The following is a 25,698-nucleotide window of genomic DNA, read 5'->3' on the forward strand; positions in this document are numbered from 1 at the left end:
AGATTGTTACAGAATCATCGTACGTAAGTGTACGACGACCGTCATCAGCTCATTTATTTTATGTTTTTTTTTTTTTAAAGAATGGCAGTGCGTAAAATTTAACTGTTATTATTCAATTTATTACTATATATTTTTTTATACAGAACTTTGTATTCAGAACACGATTTTTGTCGCCTATGGCCGAACACCTACGCTGCAGTTTGCACGTCTTTTTCGACTACAATATTCTGTAGAACTTGCACGCCGCACGGCGCAGCTAGTATATATATATATTATATTTAAAAAAAATGTTTTCATACATAGTATAACATAATTATAATAATTAGACGGGTACATAATATATGCGTAAATAACATACCTATTATAAAATATCGTTTCGAATTGAGTAAAATCGCAATGAATATAATAACAGTATATAAACAGTATTTCGTAACAGTAAATTATAAATATTATCAATTATCATTACCACCTAACCGAATATTATTGAGACGGAAAACGACGACAGGGTCAGTCGTTCATAGCTCATGGTACGACGGGGGACGACGACGGTTCGTTTGTTTTTGGCGTTTATTGGGTTTCGTTCAAGTCGTGTCGCTCCTGTTCCTGGTGACCGCGGGCCATGTTTCGTGTCCTCCGTGGAGGTGACAGTCGCACCCACATCGGCTGTGGTCCGCGTTGGTGGACGACGATCGCCGACGGGGTCTCATGGACATGGGTAGAACAGTGATCTTCTTGGGCGACCTGGGCTTGAACGACGCCTCGCCGCCGCGCTTGAGGTTGTCGTCGTCGTCAAAGTCCACCCAGCGGCCTCGCGAGCAGCTCATCGGCACGTTGACGCTGCGGGCTCGGCGACGCCTCGGGGGATCAGTAGTCGGTGTCTGGACGGTGGTTGCGGGTTTACTGAATCTTCCGGAAAATAAAAGAAGAAAATCTTGTAATTATAGTGTCAAAATCGCTATTGTTACGTAATGCGCAGTTATTAGATAGGTATAATCCATAAATAATAATAATATTAATATAACACAGCTTAAAAAGTTTTAAAATATATCTGACAAAGTGTATTGATTCCGTGGTTAGATGTGACCATGACTTCCTATATTTAGAAAAAGTTTCTATTTTGTAATATTATGTATTTCAATATTTGTAATCCGCATAAATAGGTACGTATTTAGTGTGAAGGATGGAAAATCCAGCTTAAACTTTTTATACAGACATTCTTGCGCTTATAATTTTAGCCCTATTATTATATTATACTATTTTCTGATCATTAAAATATGGACATATTATTATATTATATTGTGGTACTGCACTAGTCCATAGAAGCGTATCAATAAATTCGGGCTCACAGCTTCGTCGTTTGCCCTTTAACGTATTCTAATTGGCCGTTTTACTCATGGTATCAGTCACTAACCGCAAGATCTACCAAATAGTTTCCAGAGTTGGGTCGATCTCAACTTTTGGACAGATGATGTAACTGTGAACCCGGTTTTAATCAGTCTCTATCCCGTACAAAGCACTTGTAAATATTATAGGTGACATGATGTATGGGTTGTATAGATACAGTCTTGTCTTGTCGTCCCGTCGGGCGCCCTAGGCGGTCTTAATCTTCGGAAAATGGGTGATGCTTGTCGTCGGACCGGAAATTATGACGTTTGCAAACATACACATATATATGAGTATATGACTTGTCTGGTAGGAATTTCATCGTTACTTATTATACGCATGGGCGATGATGGGAAAACGGATTAACCGAGAATCGACCGTGCCGACAGACGTGGAGAAAGAATCAATGAAGACGGGGTTTGCCTAACACTGACTGACGGACGGCGGAAAATATTGCGATTACCCGCTAGCGAATATATATAATACCGCCCACGTCCGCCGTGTTAAGATTGCGGCAAAGGTGGAAGAATTTATACCGCGTTCGGGGTTTGGAATCACGATTTACGTTATTTCGGTGAAGTGTGAAGTCGTCTTTAAGCCAGAAATGATAGGTATTCACAGTGGCGTCAATAGTGTTTGAAATTTGGGGGGTCGAAGCTCAGGTCTATACTTGATACTCTTATGATGCTTTTAAATTATAGTAGTGAAATCACTAGATTTTTTTTGGGGGGGTGCTATAGAAACTCTAAGTGGGGCTAAGGGCTAATTAAAATAGTATTCGTTAATTTAATGTGAATTATTACCTGGTATAATGTAAAATGTAACAAAGTTTCCGAAGGTTAATAATATTATTAAAACTTTTTTCTCACGGATTTCGCCCGTGATATATATAATATTATAATATGTATATTTATAGAGCGTCAGCCAGACCACCGTTGCACTAGTTTCAAGAATATATCATAATAAACATGCGCTGAGCTGAGTCGTGACCATGACGGTGCGGTACTGCTACACTCGTACGTGTACTTAAAGCATATCGATAAAAAAATAAAATAATATTTAGTATTTTAATCGTACCATCTGCGTCGAGCAACGAAATATATATAATATGTATAAAGCTGTAAATCCCAAAGTGTGGTTTCGTGTTTGCCCGTTTGCCGTCGTTTAATATCGCTGACGGGGCACACGAAAATGCTTTATCGGATTTATTGTGATCGATTGTTATTTGATATTACTATCCCAAAGTGTACACATAATATAAATAGCACTAAAAATCCTCACCACTCGTACTCACTCCATGTCGACAGTTCAAAAGTCTAATGCGGACCATAAATTACGATCGAGTTCCGCGATGGCAATGAAAACGACTTCTAACCAAGTTTTATTTTAGCTGTGCTGTGGTATCCTATCGTTTTATATCTACCGTAATGACTATAGGTATCGTCGACAAAAATGATAGCTTCATTTAATTTTCGTTTAAAAGTCATAAACAATACGGTGGATTAATTGTATATATTAATTTAAACGTATATAAATTATAATATGTCGATGCATAGGTTGCAATTAAGTATTAAAGAGTTTCTTTGATCTATACTTGATTGAAAATCCAAAAATGATTTATTTATCCCAATATGTTTATTAAGTCGTTTGAAAGCATAGCTTGAACAATGTATATTTATAATATATTCAGTATAGTATTATTATTTGAATTAAATAATATTCTAATTTAAAATAGGTATGTTTAAAGCTTTAACGATAATTATTTCATGCTTTGGTAAAAATAAAATCTAAGACTTACGGAATCATCACTACTTGTAGGAGATACGATTACCCTACGGATAAATAAAATGACAGGCTACATAATATAGGATATAAAGGATATACGTACCTATTCGAAAACCTTTAGGTTTTAATAAATATAATAAATAATTAAGTGCCTAAATAATTATCTACAACGTTAGTGTTATGAGAAATTTCATATAGTTAAAGTATCGCATATAAAATAGTATTAAAGTTGTTCCATTAATTCAAATAGGTAAATATTTTTATTTTAAGAATTTGTGGGAATGTAAATATTTTGATGTGGAAAATAATAACATAATTAGTTGTCTTACGTTTTTTATATGCATTATAATATTACGTTAAGAATTGTGTGCATAAAGGTTTTGAAAAGCTAACAAGGAAATTAAAAAAGACATATTATTTTAAAAAAAAATGATTTTATGCGTAGTATGAATGAAATAACTATCGTGTTAAAATAAACTAAATTAAATCATATTATTAATCATATCAAACATATAATTAAAATTGAACTCATTCCAAGAAAACGTTCACATAAAGCTTTTTAACGCGAAAATGATGTTAGTCTACATAATCAAATTATATTTATGTGACGCGTACCGACATTGCTTAGGTATATAATTGTTTGGTTTTATTGCATTATTACTTAATTAATGTATTATTGGTTATACGTTTATGTTATGTATATGCATATAGGTAAAACGGGTACATGCACACGTGCGTCAATGTCAAAATATATTTTATTCGGTAGTCGAACCTTTTCGTACCTTTTTTTTTGTTAGAAAATTTTGGTTTACGATACGCTATTTTGTCAACGAGGAAGCTTGTTTCTTCAAAACTAACGATTTTCTGGAAAACAAATTCATCCGTCTACATATTATATGTACTATATATAATACTCCAGTAGATATATAATATATAAACATATTATATTGTACATTGTATTTACGCATATAATATTATGTGTGACCGTAGCTGGCTGGGTTTCGCGTGGATTGACAAATGAATCGTATTCAGTATAATAAACAGGGCTCGGATCGTATAATATTATATGTTATTTACACGGGTCAATAAAATACGAGCGTACACAATAATATGCTCTACAAAGACTTAAATTATCTGTATAGTACTAATACATGCAATTATTATTTATTATAAATTATGCATATTTTGTATGTCAAAAAGTTAAAAAAGTGCACAGTTATTAAAAAATTGTCATAATATGGAAAAATACGTATAATAATAATAATTATGAAAAACTAATTTTTACTTTTATAAATAGTTAGTATTGATATTAAACAATAAAAATAATTGTTAACTGTGTAGTATGATTCAATATATATATATATATTCATGGTGCGCCAATGCTCTATATTTTTAAACGGGATTTCTTTCATGTACTTAGTTGACTTTTTTTTGTCGATTTATTAATAAAATATTCGTACAATCTTTAAATAATTATGATAAAAATCTCTTTAATTTGGAAAAACTGTGAAGTATACATTTTTGAATTTCAGTGTTAGGTAGGTATAGGTAGTAGGTACCTACGTATTATGGTAGAAATTAGTATGGAATCATAGATTTTGAATAATATGCAGCTTATTAACAAAAAACTTAAAAAATGTCACTAAGTTGATGGTGTTCCGAGCCCTGATAATAAATAATAATGCGATGTCAATGGCACTTACTTCGGTAGTATGATCTGTATTTTGCTGGCGACAACCGGTGAGTCTTCGAACGCGGCTGCGATGGCGTAAGTTCCTAGTCCCGAAGGTAAGTCGGTGGCGCCGGGTGTGCTGCACCGCGGAGTCGGCCTATCCAACGAACAAGTCTTCGTCTCGGCGATCCGATGCTTGACGGGTATAATTGGCACGGCCACCGACCTGAGAGCGATATCAGGTTTACCACAAAATATTATGATATAAAGGCGTCGATTTTAAATCAATGATAAATTACAACTATCGTATTGATATGCGTGATCAATTAGAATTACTATGTTAAACTATCACCACCACCACTTGGCACTCACATGTGTCTGTGCAGTTAACTTACAGTTTCCACTGTATTTTGGATATTTATAAGGACATAACTACCAAATCCCAAAGGTTACAGTAGTCGGAAAAGTTACCGCTCAAATCAGATTAACACATACGGACGTATCGATACGTTTTCTCTAATATGTATATGAAATATCAGTTGGTGGTTGAGTTACTCCCGTGCTGTTCTACGAAACAGTTTGGCACATCTAAATACCGTCACACCGAAGAGAGCAAGAGAAGTTCATTATAGATTACCTTAAAGTCAACAAAGGTGGTTTTGGAGGTGGCCGAGGCGTAGAAAAATTGTATACATGTGTGGCTCATGCAGGAAGGTAATTTCAGTCTTGGGCGAAATGCAGTCCTCACCTGCTACTCGTGCCACACGTCACCCACAAATAAAAAGCTCACTTCCCGCTACTTCCCGCCATTGCCAAACAACATACTATTCTCTTGATACACTTGTCAACCGTAAAAATGAGGCTATCTAACTTTTCTTTCAAATCTTCTAACCAACAAGGTCAACTGTTCACCTCTTATATCACTAATTAACTTCCGCATACCAACTATGTGTATACATTCTCGTAATCCCTTTTATGCCCACTAATTATGGCTTAAATTGTCCAATCGTACATATGATGCAGTTTATTATTCCCTCATTTATTATGTAGGTATATTATAAAAATATTGAATAATAATATGTAGGGTATAAATATAAATTACTTTTACATACCTTTCTAGCGGAAGTGTTGTCGGAACATGTGGTAATTCTTCTTCCACCGAATTTGGGTGGCTGAATAATTTTTTCTTCTCTTCTTCTGTGGCAGCAATCGAAAGCGACGACATCACTTCCGAGTCTGGTGACGTATCGTTGCTGTTGGCCGAGTGCACCGGTTCTTGTGATCTGTTTAAGACAATTAAACGTATTTAGAATACACGTAGATATTATCTTATGATGTTATTTCAAGGCAAAAAACTTGTTCTTTATATTGTACAGTATTTCAAATCAAAATTATTTACCTACTAAATCCGGGTGATAATGACGACTCTTCGAGTTTCACTAAATTATTTGTAATTTTGCAATCACCAATTTCGTTACTGTTCCAAATGTCATCTTTGATGATTTGAATATTTTTAACGGTATCATCAACAACATTAACTTTGTCTATTGATTCTACTAGCACTTTGTTATGGTGCGTTACCAAATCGTCGAATAATTTTTTATTCGATACGGTTTCTATTTCTACTTGCTTAGGTTCATATGAAACGTGAACAACTGCCCTTGTGATATTTGAATCTGAATCGCTAACAACGAGTTCGTCAAAACTATCATTAGGAGAGTGCAATGGAATTATAACCGTATCCTTTTCTATCTGAAAATCATATTACCACTGTAACGTTTTATCATTCAAAAGTTTTTCAATCATTCGCTCTGCACTTACATCTTGATTAAATTTGAACTCTACGTTAGTGAATTTCGGATCAATATCAACAAACTCCGACACACTAGATCGTTTTGGAGATTTCTTGTTAATACTTCTAAAACTGCTAGCTCGGTGTAGAAGTGATCCCAACAGCGAACGACTTGATCCTCTACGGTCCTTAGATTTATCCATTGTACCTAAAGTACATATATTTTATAATTCCATCCCGGACTGAGAAATCTAGTTAAATGTTAGTAGATAGAAAATAACACACGGAAAACTAATTGGGATGGCGAACGAGTAGGTCTCTGTACGTCTTCAACGAGAGTGTCCTTCCTCTGTTGATTCTTTCGCATTTCAACACCCCAGGAGGACTTATATCCGATATACACCATCATATATTATACAAGTGTTTGAAAAAACCACTATGGAATTACTAAAATCTCTCCTGAGACTTATCAAATAACCGTTATAGTTATAAATTATGTATTATCATTTATATTGCTTAGTTTAATTTTTACATTTCAACTAGATCATGAGTTCTACGCGCCAATAGTCTAAACTGTATGGCCTAATCTAAATTATTTATATAATTATATTTTAAGGACCTAAGCCTAAAGATCTACTTAGTGTAATTTTTATCCAATGTTCGTTTTTATCAAATTAATATTTTTAATCGTTTAAGTTTAAGAAAATATATACATTGCATACCTATTAAAATAAAACAAAAAATATTACTACTCTGAATTTTAAATATCCTGTTATGCTCATACTTTATGTTTATCACGTTTAGATTTATTACAATTTTATATTTTTTAGAAAATATGATCGAATTGAGTTAAATAAGAAACAAAAAATAAATTCTCTTATTTTTATGAAAATACTGATTTAGTTATGTGCCAAATTTTAGAAATTATATTATTTTTTATGAAACAAGTTGATTAATAAAGTTGAAGTAAAATATATTTAATATAAGTATTTACTTCTTAAAACTTTCCCATATAACATGAAATGTAGTGATTTTGAAAAAAAGATTATATTATTGAAATACCATGTTAGTTATGTTAATATTTTAACTTTCCATGTTAATATGGGACAATTATTATTTATATTATGCTATATTAACAAGTGTAAATATAATAATTAGTTATCACGATCAGCTTATCAAAAAATATATTAATCTGTTATGCGCACTAAAAACAGCAGTTAAGAAAGCACTGGGTTATTATGATTTGTTTAATAGCTAAAAAAAAAAAGTAAGGCGCCGAACAAAACCGTTTTTGGGGCATTTTATTGGTTACCGGTTTTCGGTCTGGCTTCCTTGGAAGACTCGGAACGCCTCCTGAGGATCTGAGCTTGCGATGAAGAGACAGATTGTAGCTGACCTGAATCGTCGTCTTCGCTTTTAAGTGGTATGATTTTCACTAGATCGTCAGATTTAGGTCTTCCTGAATTTTTTATGACTATTTGTTCCGGCGGTGGACTTCCAGGTGTACAATGTACTTGGACTTTAATCATTTGTTGACTTTTTGCTGGTGGCGCAGGATCACATGTTCTTCTACCTGACGAATCATCGTCTGGTTCACTTATAAACTTTTGGAATTCATCTAGAATTCCTGGACTTATAGATCTACTACAAGAAGCTTCATCTGGGTGTAAATCATTATCGTGTTTTCTCGGTGGTGGTGCTGGTAGTAAATCATCATTACCTTCAGGTTCTACAATGAATTTTTGGAACTCTTCGTAAATACTTGGTGAGATCGAACGAATGTTACTTGAAGTCGACAACGAAGGACTACCTTCAATAGGGTTTTTGTATGCTGTGTGAGGTAATGTTTTATGTATGATACCTTTTTCTTCGTCGTCTGGTTGTGCCATAAATTTATGAAATTCTTCGTGTATTGACGGAGATAACGATCTTCCAAGATTTGGACTATCTGTTAACCCCGCCCCAACTACAGATTGTACTTCACGGCTCGTAATGGAAATAGCCGAACAACGATTTTTTGTTTCAAGTTTTGTAACATTTATATCTCCATCTTCTGGTTCAGAAATAAACTTTTGAAACTCTTCAAATATTGACGGTGACATGGATCTGGAAGAGCAATCTTGATCTATAGACTTTCTTTTTGTCATTTCAACGCTCATTTGTTTTCTTAACTTTACAGGTTGTATCGGAGCTCCATCAGCCTCTTCATCTGCGCTTGATATGAACTTTTTAAACTCTTCTCTGATTCCTGGCGAGCCTGATCTAATTGGTCTCCTTATTCTTTTAGAAGATTCAATAGTTGCCGGATCTCTATTGATGAAATCTACTAATGTCCGGTTTGTAAATGGTTTTAATCGTTTTGGACTAGTAGGATTTACAGATCCTTGTTCGATTGGATCAGGGTTTAATGGAATGTAAATTTGATTTTCTCCTGTAGTTATTTTTGGACGAGATGACTTCTCCCTTGGTATAGCTGTTGGGACTTGTTTCGGTGCATTACCCTGAATTATTTCTATGTCGTCGTCATCGAGACTGTCTAATGGTACAAATTTTTGTGTTTTGGGGTTATCTAGTACGACTTTTACTTTTGAAGTAGGCTTTGCTTTTGTTTTTCTTTCTTTTGATTCTTTTTCCATGGCCAGATCTTTTGTAACTTTTATTTCTTTAACCACTTTAATTTCTTTAACCTCTTTTATTTCTTTTGATTTAGTTTTCTTTACTTTTGCTTTAACTTGATCGTTTTTTATTTCTTTTTTGACAGATTCTACGTGCACTTTTTTTGGTCTTTGTTCTGTTTGAGTTTCAATGTCTGCTAATTTTGGTCTAACAGTTGGTTCACTTAGATCGTCGTCGTCGTCGTTGATAGGAATCAGTTGGCGATTGGCAAAGTGTTCTGGTGATTTTGGACCACAAAACGATGTTTCCAAAAGAACTCTATGTGGTGATGAACCTCTGGAAGCTCTGGAATAATTCGACGCAGCAGACAAACGTGATGCTGCAGAAGCTATGGAGGCAGTGGAGTGTACTGATCCTACTGAAGAAACTCGGCTACTACGACCACTAATGCACAGAAAACCGGATTCGCTAGCTGTATCTCTTCGATCAGCAGCAAAATCCGTATCCATAGTAGCGTCAGAAACCTGTAAATGAAACAACAGGTTTGTATTAAAAATTTAAGCTATATTAAAGATGTTAGCTACAAGTTAATTTAACAAGCCAAATTTTTTTATTGCTTTACTGTTATATATTAGTTAGATTATTGATTTTAATACTATAGATCGTATGTCAATATTTCGCGTTGCGTAAATACGGGCCAGTGATCTATCTATAGTATTTATAATCAATGGTTAGATCTACAAAAAAATTACATGAATTAATTTGTATGACGTTCATTATTGAAAATGTAGTTACAATTTATAAAGTAGCGAATATATATTTTGAATTTATTGTTTAAATTATTAACTACCCACGTAATAAAATATTGTATTCCTTTTCAGCTCTACTATAATCAATATATTTACAATTTTTTTTTTTTAATAATTATTTTATTTTAATATTCAGTATTTATAGTTAAATGATTTATGATTCATAGATTTGAGGTGTATAGTTATTAACTCCCTATACTATTGTTAAAATAAACATTTTATGATTTGAAGAAGAAATATTTTTTACCCACCAGTGACATTTTATTGAATCCATATTTTTAATGTTTTGATAAAAAGTAGATCAAATACAGAGTAAAATGAGTTTGAATATTCAAATGTATATAGTATGCAGAATAACAATAATAATTTAATTCAAAGGTAGTTCGATTTAATAGTTTAACTTGTTTGTAATCACAGAATAGGATTAATTTGTTATTAATGTTAAAATAATACCGCGTATTGAGGCTGCAGTTTTGACCGCCGCCTTCTGATTTCCGATTCAGTTAAGTCGTGAAAGTTTAATTCTTCAGTACTGCTATGGAGGTCAGTTATAATCTCTTCCGTATATCCTAGACCAGATTTAACAGATTCAACGGATTTTCCGTCAGCGTCTAATACAAACAAATAACAATAAAAATAATTTAAAAAACATCATCTGATAAACAAAAATCAAATTATACCCAAATTTTGTACATCCCTATCACACGCTTCGGTTGATTTTTAATTATATTAAACACGTTTTACTGTGTTTGTTAAACACGCAATGTTTACCCATGCACACTGAAAAGGTTTTTGTAAAGCTAAAAAAGTAATATCTGGTAATTATATCTGTCAAACTCTTGTAAAGTATTCCGTTTAATTGGATATAATGTTTGCCAAGATTATATCATATAAACATTTAACCGGCTGATAAACGGGTCTGTTAAATGTCTAAGATTCGCACCCTTCTTCCTACCGCTGCAGCTATATTACTAGTATCCATTATTTTTAGCAATTACGTACTAAAACGTTTTATTATAAACCTTGCTTGAAATTCACTTTTGATTTCGACGGCCAAACGAGATTTGAGTTTTGGCCGTAAACCAATAAAAAAAGTTGAAATATACTCGAGCACCACATTCAAGTCTATCTCAGCGGAAATAAGATGAAGGAAAAAGGAGCTCCAAGCGGGCGTAGGTCTTTTAATTGTAATCGTGGCAAAGTATGTACTGCAATGTACATACATACCTTTTACGGCGTCATTAAGGAACGCAAGACGACGAATTCGCAAGACTAATAACCAAGATGGTGGAATGCGTTTAGACTAGCCATACGCTAAAAAAAAATCAAATTTAAAATCACACTAGTTTAAAAATTATATTTAATTTCCATATAATAAATAATAAAATTTTAAATGTTACTGTTATATTATAATATTATATTTATTCATATTTGTTTAATATGTATCCTTGTTATCCCCCTCCTTACCCACATATTAATGCATTAATTACTAAGTTAAGCCAAACCGACTTAACAAAAATATGTACCAAGAAAAAAAAAGATTTAGTATTGCTGGGTTATAGACTATAAAAATATAGTCTCATGGCGTACCTATTATTTACAAATATTACAATATTTTAGGTACTTAAACTCACCGACAAACAAGTCTCTCTCGGGACTACTGTCGTCGTGATGTGAAGAACTGCTGGCTCGAGAGATGTCTATCCTTGGGGTGTTTGGCATCGCCAAACATATCGTCTGTTGTCTTGACGCCTTGCCCGGCGTGTTCGGCACTTCCTCGATGTCTTCCAAACATTTGTTTTTGGCGTCAGCTTCCGGGCTGTCTAATAAATCCTCACTGAGATCTTCGGACGAGGCCAACGGAGGCAATTTCCTCACGTGTTCCGCACGCTTGTCCATGTCACGCTAGCGGCACGGTTGCCTGAAACCATCATTGCACAGGTATTTATATAACATTCATGAACATTGTATTATGAGACTAGTATTAGTCACGTTCAAGTTAATTGTTGTTTGTGTTCATAATATTTAGGTATATTGATTTACGACGGAAAAGAAAAAATGGTTGATTATAGTTTCTTAATCGCGTCGAATCTGGCCCTTCAAAATACAAAAAGAAGTTACACCTATTTCGTATGTTATTTTATTTATTTATTTATATATATATATATGTTGAAGGTGCGATGTTTCATACTAATCAAAATTCTACACATTTTTATACTCAACATCACAATCAACTGTGTTTTATTCCTACAGAAGCCATCATGTGATATGGTGGACGCCTGTATATCTGTACATTTGTGGGAGACGAAAGTTAATAAATAGAATGTAGATATGTTAATTATATTATTATTTATTACACATATAGGAGTGGCATCAATTACAGACATTTGTTCAACATAAATGTGCATTTGTTAAAGGTTATTTATTTATTATGGGTTATAGCGTACCAAGCGCGTACATATGTGTTTGTGTGTGTGTGTGTGTATGTGTGTGTAGCATCGCTTTATCGATCCGTGGGACATCAGAAAGTCCCGACGACCTACAAATCGGCCACATTTCGTACGTTATACACATGTACCTGCTGACATTCAACGAATTCTCTTCGTCTTTGCACTGCGGTTAAAAATAACATCGAAATCGTGTCCAAGTCATAGAAGAAAGGTTTTTTTTTTCAAAGAAATATTTCAAGTTCGCGTTGACCTATATGGGATAGGTCTACCCAATCGCCACGAGTAGGTGTCAAAAACGAACGAAACGAACTATAATAATTTAGGATTTTCGACACACGAATAATGCAAATTTATACAAAAACATATTTTGTGTTAATAATGCACTTATATAAATGCACTTCAAAATATTGTCATTAAATGTACAAACGAAACACTCTAAAAAGATGTATTGGTGAATCCCCGAGTATTGAGGTCAAGTAGATTCAGTCACCTAATTGCACATATAAAATACGAATTGTACCTGGACCAACGGGTGGGGTGAAATCTAATACTCTTGCCTTTTTTTTTCACCTCCACTAATAAAAATCAATAGCACCTGAAGTCTTATCTTGATTTCGATCGGAAGCCCTTCAATCGTTATATTACTATTATATTAGCTGTTACACTTGTGTCTTGTATAATAAATTTTTTGAACTCAATGTTTGTGAAGTTCAATTATTTCAAGATAATTTTGCAATTTAAAATGTGAGGTAAATATTAGTTATTATTTAATTTCCCCAAAAATGCATTAGTACATTTGAAAATGTCTGTCTAAATAATAATTATGATTAGTTTTTATGCTTACATTATTTAAATCAATATAATTATTTTCAACATTAAATTTACAATATAGCCACAGTAGTACAATATAACGTTTTTAAAGATTCATATTTCTTCGCTATAAGATAATTATTATTTGAAAGTACATACCTAAGTTATTAGTTAATGTATAACACATAAGAGATTACAGTTGTAACTTGTAGAAGTATAATTAATAATTTACCGCATAAATAATGTTCTGTATAGGTATTGTAATATTGTAAGTTTAGGTAACTAATAGAGACTTGAGATATAGTTTCACTTAGAAATAGAACTATTAACGATCACTATTTTCAATATCCCGAAAATGTTACTTAAGTAATTAAATTAATAATTTATAATACGATTTCTCAATTGAACTCCAAAAATGATATACCTATCTAAAATTATCAGTCATATGGTTGATTAGAATTACTATTTCAAATGCTTCACTTTTGGTGATCAATTAATGCAAAATTATACTTAACATTGGTCTACTAATCAGCTATTTATTAAGACAGTTATGGGACAACAAAATAAGCATAACAATCATATAAACAAAATATACAACTACAGGTACAATAAATATTCACATAAACTTTGAGATACTGTAAAATTATTCAACTTAAACTGGAAACGCGACAGTGTTGAAAAATTTGAACAAATACAAATAAATAATACCATAGCGTAAATTATAATACTAAAATCCTTTTAGGTTACATTTTGTACACGATTCGTGATTTAAATAAACAACAAAATAAAAATGTTTATTTAAATGTGCTTTTGGGGTAGAGCATAATGCTCTTTGATACAAAAAAACGCAGATATAACTATAGATATACGTTAACTGAGAATTATCGTTATGTGTAATGCATTACGGAATTAAATAAATTTAACTATCCCGAATTGTTGAGTAGCATTTGTTTTAAAATGTTAAAGGTAATATAATATTTAAATGTATAAATAATCAATGCGTACGATTTTATTTGTGAGCCACTTTACATAGACCATAGACATAAATAAACATGACAGTGGCATATCAACAAATTGTATGCATGATATATACACACTGGAATTGTCCGAGTGCTGAATAATTTATTGGCAATCGACCCTAATATTATATTATCTTTTATATTGAATGGAAGAGGGTTAAACCTAAGACATATACCTACAATGAAATAAAATATATCTGGTGTCGTCAGGTACGTAATTAAAATGAATGGTCTTAATGGAGAAAAGAATCCCGTTATAATTAATTATTAATCAATGTTTAACGTCAACCATGAACTAAATGAAAAAATAATAATAGAACAGTACCTACTACGTTTTTTTTAAAAATAATTTTCTTTGTTATTAAGAGGCATTTAATATTGTATCAATATAATTTTTCAAGTGGTATTGAACCTGCGAGCATTTACATAAACATTAGCCTTATATTTGTACGATTAGTGTTTTAAGATTTATCGTTTGAGCGCTATACAATATTATACTCACACGAAGAATATTATAATGTACAAAACTAGAACTATACAATAATAGCAGATTACCGTGCATAATGTATTTTTCGTTCAAATTTCAGATTCGAGAAAAATTCAATTAAGATTTTTGGTCGTTAAAATATAATTTGTGTGCTCTATATTGTGAGTTACATTACGTTTAAAAACGTATCATCCCAGTGGTGTGGCCTTTATTAATTTGCGTTTCTCTTTCCTAAGCACGATTCGATCATATAACCATAGTATAATTATTTATATATTTTAAGCGCTGGGTAAAAGTAGAACTTTGAGCAAGATTATTCGATGCAGATATACTAAAAAAATAATTTTAACCGTTTCAGGACTTTTTATTTTATTTCACTAGTAAATCAATAGTAAATTTTATCAATCAATGATAACTATTCAATTTTGTAATTTTTTTTATAGTTTACAATTGTATGTTCTTATACATTTTGACAACAATTAAAACAATGTATCATCATTATCTGTGGTTTTAATAACATTTTCATAAGTAATAAATTATAACTAAACAATTAAAAAAACGGGTTAATTGTTTTTATTTTGGTGGGGGCGTACAAATATTGTCGACCCAGAGCGCAAAAAATACAGCCCTGATCACGCTACTCGATATTTTCCACTTCAGAGAAAATGTACGAATCATAAATATATATTAGTACCTATAAGTAACCATAAATTGTATATTAATAGTGGGAAACAGTGGGCTTTGTGGGAAATAGTTTCTTAGTTGGAATAAGGTAATTTTCACATTATATCCGTTTCTATGGTGATAAACAAAGCGTTACTCAAAATCCGTTAGAAAATAAAAATATCTGTACCCTGCAGCCCAAAAACATAATATTTATGTTAATGATATAAAATAATATTTTGTTACTGATATAATTTCGGGAAAACCGTATAGTGTTCCTAGTTACAAGCAGACTGCAGGTCTCGTTTATGCGCATTGGAACATCAATATCAATATAATATTATGTTAAAATATGCAGTCGTGCGATCGCACGTTGTGTCTACTCGTCGTGCCCATCATCCATCTTCCGGCTGTATATTGTATATGTACCACGTTCAATACATATAATAATATAGCTGATGCTGCCGTTTCGCGATTAGTTCGAGATACGTTGCAGTACGTTCGGTTAAAAAGATATGACGGTCGCCGGGCAAAATCGGAGGCCAGTGGTATATCCCTCGGCCGCAACCACCCCACCCCGTGGAAATTTAACACCCCCGCGGCGAAGGGTTGCGCGCATATAGATTATATGGTTACCGGAGTGATAATACAGATCGCAGTCATTATATGAGGACACCACACCCACGTCCGTAGTTTACTCCCGTGTCGAGACGTTTGTTTTCTATTTTAAAGGGAGTTATGAGTATTTTTAAATTGCTTTTTTTTTCCATTTTTACATTTAACGCTTATAATTCGTTTTACACCTATAATGTATCGTAAGACACTACCCATACGACAAAGACAATTTTCATATCTTTACATTTTACACACGATATTGTAAGACGCGGAGACAGCAAATTTGAGGGTGTGGCATGGGTGCACAAAGATTATATTTTAAAAGAGAGAGGGAGAGGGGAATAAAAATATTCCCAAAATGTCAGGTAAAATAAAAATGTTCTCAAAATGTGGGCTAAAATAAAAAACTTACGTACCTAAGTTGACAAAACAATAACAACCGTGTAAAATAATTATTGTATAATATACTTATTTCACGTATCCTAACAGTGCAGATTAAGAATAGACAAATTGTGTGCGCTGCCTATAGGTAATTACGTGATATCGTGGAAATATTTATTAAATATTATGTTCATATTTTCCAAGGGAGGTGGACAAATGACCCGTTTTCTCCTCCCTAATGGGCACCCTTGGGGTGTGGCGTCCTCTTAACGCGTGTGCATCATATTATATTATCTTCTATATTACGTATAATGTTAAAATATTGTTTCACCACCGTATTGTTTAATAATAGTTCCTCGCCACGGATGGACAATAATAACAATAATCATCCGCGCTTATTGTCTTGCAACTGACACGTTGCCGATTTACCCATTACATTATACTATTTAGCCACGCCCGCGGAATTAATATTACTCGTTTCCGAAATAATTTCCGCGTAGTGTTCCGAAATCTAATACCACCGATCCAAAACACCGTTTTCCGCGGCCGGGTGATAAATCGTCTTAAAATACAATATATATTATATTATTGTACCATAATTTCCTGCAGATTGTCATCGTCCATACGAGAATCGTCTGATTGCCGTCCATTGTGACCTCTTTTACATTTTCATATTCCGATTTCAGCCAGTTCAAATAGTAGGTAGAAATTAATGTTTTCAGTGGTTATTAAAACTAAATCGACATCCCAATTATTGTGTCTTACATAGTTTCTTCATAAATATTACATATAGCGTATTCACACGGACTTACAATATTTGGCACGGACGGTACATGGTTTCTAGTCCATTGAAGAAAATAAACAGTGGACCAACTGTAAGATTGGAAAGCTGGTGGGATGCGGCTGTACGGTAGGAGGTTCAAAAAGTAAAAAAAATAGAAAACCATAATCATTACAGTTTATTATATTATAGAGTCGTTAATTATGTCAGTATATTATTACCAAATATTTACATTTTCATTACGCTTTCATACAAAATTAAGCATTCGAAGATTGAAATAAAAAGTTGCGCTGTACAAATTTTAAAAGTTTTGTTAGACGATACAAGAATTACATTTTTATCAAGATCCGTAACTATGGGCTACCCGAAATCGGGTCACAACCGGGCATCTCATCGGCGGTCTATTAGTAGCTTTTGTCACCTCTGTATAGTCATACAATGATTACGATCAGATCAAGGGGATAATGTGGGGGGAGGTACTAGCTCCGGTGCTCGTAGTCAGCAATACCTAATTTTTAGTTATTTTTAAAGCGGGCCCGTGATGAAGTCGAGACTCTGGGCCCGACGGAGCGTATCATTCCGGCCTCGATAACAATAAATATATTGTGTTCCGCGAACAGATTTGTAACGTTTACAATAATATGTTTTTTAATAACCACAGAGAATTCACGACGCTAAATTCATCGTCGTGGCCACATGTGCGTATAATATAGGTCGACGTATCGTGTAAATCACAGTCACTGAACGATGTTTGAAAGAAAAATGGTTTTAAAAAAAAAAAAAAAAACCGCCCGTTCCGATCGTATCGCCGTCATTCGCCGTCTCGCCGATACCGGATCGGATGGTATCGCGAACGCATTAATGTTGGATGATAATATTATTACACGATAATGCATTTCCCTCGGAATATTACTCTGTAATATATTATTATATAAATTGTATTATTACAAAGCCGCCCGTTGGGCGTCGTTTGTATACTGCACTTTGTAGTTTCCCCTGCAATTAGGTGTATGATAAACACCTTTTTACCTGTACCGTCTCTTTCCCGATTTAACAATCGAATAATATTTTACGCGCAAATATAATATTATTATATAACAATATATATTCAGGCACGACGTGTATAGTGCACGTGGCACCGATAAAATCGCACGGTAGACATTTCTTTACACGCCTGACTTTATAAGTAGGTACGGCTAACAATGGATATTATGGAAACCGAAAGTTTTCGGCAAGAAACGCGCAAGAGTGTTTTATTCATTATTCATATTTGCATACAAAGCTGGTGAATATAATTTATTTGTTTATGCCTACGTATTTTGGCAGCGTTCAATCCGATAAATATAGGTACACCCATTCATGTCAAATGACGAAATTAATTACATGGACGTGGTTTTATAGCTATTTATGTCGTCGTCGTTACAGTGCGGGGTGTAATGGTATCGAAAACAATTAGCAAATAAGCTTTTCAAAAGTATTTAAAGCTTTTTTTTATGTATAATATACAACACAATATGCATCTATATTATAGGTGTAGGTTGTAGGTATATGATACGTCAACAGAGATAAAAGGCAATTTGAATGTTTTTATACGATTAGCGTATCAGTGTATAGTTAATTTTAAATATTCGAAAGTTTCGTGACATTACAGACTTGTAAATTGTAATTTTTTTTAAACGGTGATTATAGTTTGTACACTATATTATATAGAACATAATAAGTACATTTATAATAGTAGTTTAATTATATCTAAATGTTGGATTTCATAATAATTGGCTTTGGTTACTTGCATAAATATGTGATTTAATGGTCGAAATGTTTACGTTGTTAAACTAATCATCTTGAATAATATAACGATAATTTATCCAAGGAGTATGGTAGTTTCATTTTGGGTATTCTCAGAAAAGCAGTTATAGTAGATAGGTACAGACGTCACTTTACGGTACATTATACAGAATTTAGTGTTTTATTTAAGGCGGGAAATTCATTTGATCTGTCATCTGTGCATTGTAATTATTTTAAGACTTGAAGCAATTATTACGATATAATATAAACTTGCTAAAACCAATTTACCCATATAGTAATAGCATTTGTAAAATACTAAAATATTGTACCTAACATTTATTTTTATTTAATATTTTGAAGCTGAATAAATAGTCTTCTGCAGAATGACGGTATATCAATGAATAATAAATATATTTAATCAATGATCTATGTTCTAAGCTTTTGAAATGTATAATACTATAGGCTGATAATAATATAAATTAAAATATTTGTCAATAATCAACATTTGTGTAGAGATTTAAAAAAAAATATAACTGCTTCAGAATAGGAATTAAAAATAAATGTAGCTATTGTCATTTGAAAGTCTAAAAACTAAGTGAGATTAAAAAAAAGCTCATTTTGCAAAAATATAGTATAATAATTACTTTGAACTTAAGCCACACACGCATACGACATATATATAGGTACACAATGTGTATATGTAGTATGTATGTTTGTATGTATTTGTAATACAAATAAAATCAACCGAGAAAAAAAGTATGTTCAATGGATCACTCGGTCGGGGTAAACTTGGGGTTGAATTCTATTCATTCGCCGAGTGGATAATCCTATTTGCAAAAGCCAATTGAGTTGGAACATGTATTTTCGTTTAGTGACCACATTTAGTTACGTGTTATTGTGTATATAATATATAAAGCATTATATTTGACCTTATCATAACTATTAGGTAGCAGTAAATAAATTGTAACATTTGGATTTCTAAACGTAAACTTTTAATTGGTAATTTTAAATTTATACATTGGTACAAATAGACAGTAGTTAATATACATCGATATTGAAAATTCATAGTTACCTTCATCAAATGTTTGATTTGTTGAAGAAATCAAATTTAAAAAAAGGTTATAAAAGAATATATAATATTTGAAGTGTCGATATAATTTGTTATGGTTTTTTTAAATACAGCTGAATCAAGTAAAAAGCATTTTAACTTTTATTATAATCCAATAAATCTCACCTATTTTGTACAACTACTACATTTGATGTTGTTATACCTGATTTCAGATTTACATTGGCTATACGCAAACCTTTTCAATCTGCTTAATAGTGGCATTTATTAGTGTTTCATGCAAATCAATTTGTCTTAACCCTTAAGTAACCACCGCGAGTTTTCCACGCTTTGAATACTAACGAAAATCAAAGTACGGCTTAGTATTTGAAGAACATATTAAACATACTACACACCACAATGTCAGCACGTCATCGAGTGTGAAATAACTGTAAAGCGCGAACACCAAATAATTATTGTCAAATTATTAGTGTATTTAATTTAACATGTATCGTTCAGGTGTTCAAATAGAATTTAAGATTTACTAAATATAACATTTAAATTAAATTACAAAAATTGTGACACGAAGATAAATGGGGAATGTTACTCATATTTATTTGAAAACATGTTAAAATCTCTTCGACAGACTATGCCTATTATAAGTGGAATATCGTTTATGAATAATATTAATTACAGATCACGGAAACGATATAATATAGACACATCATTATAGTAGCTATCTTAATATAATATTAATATAAACAATGCACATAATAATTAATACATAATATTATTAGTTCGTCAGTGAGTTATATTGGAATATATTAAAAACAAAACAAAACCGAAAACTGCAATGAAAATTCTTTAAGAGATAAATTGAAGAAAGGAACACAATATATTTTTTAGTGTTACCTATAGAGGCCATCAAGAATCAATATATTAAACGGAGAATGTATTAAGTACATTTTGTTGTATTATTTAAATATAATTATGACGACTTTCGCGTAATCTAATGTGTATAGTTTAATTTTCATGCGCTCAAATAATTTCGGGCAGACGATTGTGCGTTGTTCAATATTACTTGAATAAGAATATTAATTTATTTTTGTACTGTGGGACTTTTATAGTTTGGGTTGATTAAAAAATCCTTCCACTTCTGTATAATCTGAATGTGGAATTCTTTCAACACTGAATTTTATGAAACAAACCTAGAGAAATTGGTTCGAATTATAGATTATAAAATATATACATTACAGTATATGTATATATATTTTTTTTATTGGGTAACCCGCGGCAACATAGGCCATTGGGTGTGGGGGAGGACACTGTAGGTTTTTAAATTGGGTAGGTTGGTACACGTGTGTGTTGTGTTTTGGTAGAATTTCTAATGGGGCACCCGTAGGTTTCTGCCGTGCCCCGGGTGGGGGGGGATGGCGGCATTACAGTATATTATTTACCCTTATAATATTACATAAAGTACAGCTTATACATTATAGACACATATAATATATTATGATTATTATTATTATCGTCGTGTATAGTCCGAAACGATAATTTAACGGATCGTGTGTACAAGTTGTCAGACCGTCGTGTCAGCTGGTTATTATAAGTACACACTGGGGGGGCATAAGTCAACGTTGCCGGCCAAATCATCGGATTTTAACTTTATCAAACCTTTCGGCCAATGCAAAATTATGGAATGACGTGGCCACCGGAGTCTCGTATAATACGCGATGTACACCCGAAGCAGTGTCAGCGGCGTCCCTAGACCCATTTTTGAAGGGACGGTGTGCAAACCAAAGGTAATAAAATCTCGCAGTTTTTGTATATTATAGTTTTGAATTGCTCATTTCAAAATACATAGTTTTGTTTTCAGCAATGTGTTTTAAGAGGACGTTGACTTAGATGTGTTTTCTCCGTATTGCTAATGCACATGACATAGTCTATCAGTGTCTATGTTTAGAATAATCCATTGTATTCTATAGTTTTGAATAGCCTTATGAATTGGCCTGTTATACATGTGTTATAGCAACGGAAGGTAAGAATATTATTTTGGGCCCCCTGTATTATTTTTTTGATATTTTAATTAAGATGAAATCTAAGATTTTAGAGTAATTTATTAAAATGTAACCATTAAACTTATTACTAGTGATTATTATATTATGCGTAATTAGAAATATTACAGTTGCCTAAAAATTAACTATAAATAAATAAGTATATTTTTAAAAGCTACAAGATATGATGAGTGACCGCCCCTTTGCCTCCCCCTTCGAAAACGCCCCTGTGCAGTGTACTAGGTAGGTTCAGTATAACGAAAAAATTATTTTATATGAATCTCAAAGCTCAAAGTGACGCGTAACGGTCGACCGTAACTGCATTCGGACATTAAATAATTATGCGGTTAGAACGGTGGCTGCCGCAGTGTCTCTTAGGCAATTCATTACGTAATAATAATAGAGTCGTTGGGATCGATTGAGACACGACCATTGGTCGCGGATAGACGAAGTGACGTCGGCGGTGGGGTCGTGTGCGAAAACATTTATTTTGATAGTGTGCCCCACCCCCTCCCAGCTGCTGACCGACAAAAATCGGAAAACCCGTAGGCAGTTATCCGTCGGGGAAGACGCCGCTACTTAGGTGAAACGGAAAAATAACATATCATCATCTCGTCACGGCAACGGTCTGACCTGACGACGATCGGACACGCATTTCCGTTTGCCCGGCCTAGCACCTACCTACGAAAACGGCGGTATGGTGGACTGCAGCGTGCGCAGTGCAGTTAGGGTACCTAACGTACATCGCGCAGTATAAAATTATACGAACCATAATATCATAACGTTGTTGTACAATAATAATAATAATAATAACAATGATATCGTAATAATAAATGTAGCGTTTTACAATAAAATAATAATAATAATATTGTAATATAGGTCACGATTTGCATCCCCTATCGGTTGTCACGAGATCCGATGATGGAGGCGGAGGTGGCGGTGGCGGCGGCGACGCGAAGGTGATGGTTGGTCGATCAGTGCGGTGACCTCAAGTTCGGAATAACGTGATAATAATAATACCGTCGTAAAACGACTTGGGCGGTAAAACAAACAACCACGCGAACGCGGCCCCTCGCCTCCGCAATCCGCACTATAATTTACGTGTAAACACGCGGTAACTGCAGTTATAATACATTTACGGAAGTAATGATAGTGTCGACGATGATCAGTTGGCGTTGGCAGCTATTGAAATGTTTCGGAGGCAAGTCTAATATTCCACCCGCCCACCCGACCGAAACCCGATAAAGGCATTTATACCGTTATATTTTTAATTTGGTAAATATTATATTATACCGTTTCATACCGTTATACTTTTAACCTACCTGTCGTACAATAAAAATGTATACTTATAATAATATACTATAATATAGTCAATACTAATTACCAAATTATTACCACCCACCCACCACCCGTCGGAAAAACTCGGAGACGTTATTGTCATAATATTATAAAATCGTACTATTGTTTATATATACGTACCAACGTCGTCGAATTGATGACGGGCGTCATGACGGCGGCGTCTGGCGCACGGCGTTTTTCCTCGGCGACGCCCCGGCGGTGTGGTCTTCGGCCGTACTCGTAACAATATAATATTAACAATAACGACTATGATATGATTATCGTATGGAAACGGCAATGTTGGAGTCAGCGGGGCACGGGCAGGATCGGCTGTACTGTACGGTCGTACGATATTACGACGTGTACCGCGCAGTGCGGCTATCGGGCTTCAGTGCGATTCGTGCGAGCGCGCCTGTACCGTGGTATACGCGGTGGGCCCGTACGAATAGAATATATACGTACCGTACGTACCGTACGACGACGACACCAATTGCAGCCAACAATGTGTGTACTAGGCCAGACACACGGAACGCGCCGATCCGCCGACTGCCGGTGCTGCCGGTGATGACGCTGTCGCTGTGCCGCCGGGCGGCGTTTGCGCGCTCCCAAATCCCTTCCCCGCGCACCCCTCCACGCGCAAACACACACACAAACACGCGCGCAAACACACACACACACACACACACACACACGTATTCGTACGACGATCGATTTGCGCACGCACCGTTCGGGGATCCCGGCACACGCACACGGACGCGCGGCGCGCAAAATCGTAAATAGCTATACCTACTACACACGGCGGTCGTCGTCTTCCGTCGCAGCGGCGGCGTATATTGTATTGTATAATATACAAAGCTATACGCGCGCGCGCGCGCGCGCCCGTTTGCTAGGTCGTACGGCGCGACCGGCGACTGCAGCAGCGTAAAGCGCCACCACGTCGACCCACCGTAAAATATATAATACGGTATTATATAGTAGCGTACGACCCACACGCACACGCACAACGGTGTTTGCGAGCGAGCGACTGTGTGCGTGTGCGTTGCGAGCGTCTAACGCCGAACGGCCGCCGAAATATCATTTATACGCTACCCACCCACCCGCCCACCCACCTACCGATACGGAACACCGCGCTTCTGTCGCCCACATACCGCGCGTAAGGGTAGGTTTTTTTTTTCCCTTCCGTTTGTCTCCTCGGCGCGCGTTGGCGTGTGTGTGCGCGCCGGTCGGTCGGCGGGCGGGGGGTGTTTTTTCCCGAACGGCGGCCGCGCCCGCAGACGAGACGGTTTGATCAATTACCTACCCCGTGTGTCGATATATGTGTCGAGGTGTGGCCGCCCGCCCGGCCGCTCCGTCCTACCTACCCGCGGCGGAATCTCTAGTCGAAAATCCACTAGAAGCGATACGCACCGCTACCTATATGACGTGTGTGTGCGTATCATCGTATATATATTATTATAATTCGGTTATACATTTATACCTACCTACCAGGTCTTGTACCTACATATATTGTAATATATTATGCGTGAAAACGTGAATTTCTCTCGCACCCATAAATCAAAACCCGGGTTTTCCCATGGTACGTTTTTTGGATCAGCTTCAAAAAATAAGTGGCACAGTGGAACGAATTGTTGCATAATTAATGGTAAAAATAGAGTTTTGATTATAGTATTATTGTGAATCCGGGCGCCGATAGAAAACTACGTTTTCCTGCAGGCGTCCGTAAACGAGATTACGTTAAATCGATTTTTATCAGTGAAAATTGTCGGTAAAAATCCTATAATTGACTTTAGGACTTGGAACAATGAATTATGAAACAATTAACGGTAAAATAATAAATTTGAAGTTTGAAAATGTTGTGGCGCGCCAGGGATACACACTTTTTTTTGGGCTTCCGTCATGTCACACTGGTAGAAAGGCAGTGGATTTTTGCAGTGTTATGTATTTTGGAATAAATCGAATTGGATTTACGGAAGTCTATATAGAAGTGTGTTTGATCCAGTAGCTTAAAATGTTTGATGGTGTTTTGGTGTCAGACTGTCAGACCTGATTACATATTCTGCACGCTGCCACACTATCTGTTGTATACTCACTTTTTACTTCGACACTACGAAGGCGATAATGTATCGATATCCTTACTTATACTGCAGTTAGCCACTTAGGTACACGGATAAAAAAAAAAAGAAAATGTGAATAAAATTATTATTATTTTTATT

The 25,698-nt window shown here is 34.5% G+C and overlaps 1 protein-coding gene across 3 annotated transcripts; it reads right to left on the bottom strand.

Annotated features, from left to right (window-relative positions):
• Positions 1-56: 56 nt before the first annotated feature.
• Positions 57-24,210, bottom strand: LOC132942060 (uncharacterized). Of its 3 annotated transcripts, XM_061010355.1 has the most exons (10): positions 23,627-24,206; positions 11,692-11,978; positions 10,511-10,668; positions 7,945-9,772; positions 6,662-6,840; positions 6,240-6,592; positions 5,953-6,123; positions 4,872-5,066; positions 3,951-4,032; positions 772-906 (listed from the first exon to the last, which is right to left on the bottom strand). In XM_061010355.1, exons 2-9 carry the CDS (start codon positions 11,954-11,956, stop codon positions 3,987-3,989), a joined length of 3,195 nt encoding a protein of 1,064 aa, XP_060866338.1. In that variant the 5' UTR covers positions 11,957-11,978; positions 23,627-24,206; the 3' UTR covers positions 772-906; positions 3,951-3,986. The 3 variants fall into 3 exon arrangements, with proteins under 3 accessions (XP_060866337.1, XP_060866339.1, XP_060866338.1); XM_061010354.1 differs by lacking the exon at positions 3,951-4,032 and having other exon boundaries at positions 57-906; positions 23,627-24,210; XM_061010356.1 differs by lacking the exons at positions 3,951-4,032; positions 23,627-24,206 and adding an exon at positions 11,285-11,371 and having other exon boundaries at positions 57-906; positions 11,692-11,818.
• Between the last annotated feature and the right edge of the window lie 1,488 nt (positions 24,211-25,698).

The sequence above is a fragment of the Metopolophium dirhodum genome, chromosome 3 (assembly GCF_019925205.1).
Source record: "Metopolophium dirhodum isolate CAU chromosome 3, ASM1992520v1, whole genome shotgun sequence".
Taxonomy (NCBI): domain Eukaryota; kingdom Metazoa; phylum Arthropoda; class Insecta; order Hemiptera; family Aphididae; genus Metopolophium; species Metopolophium dirhodum.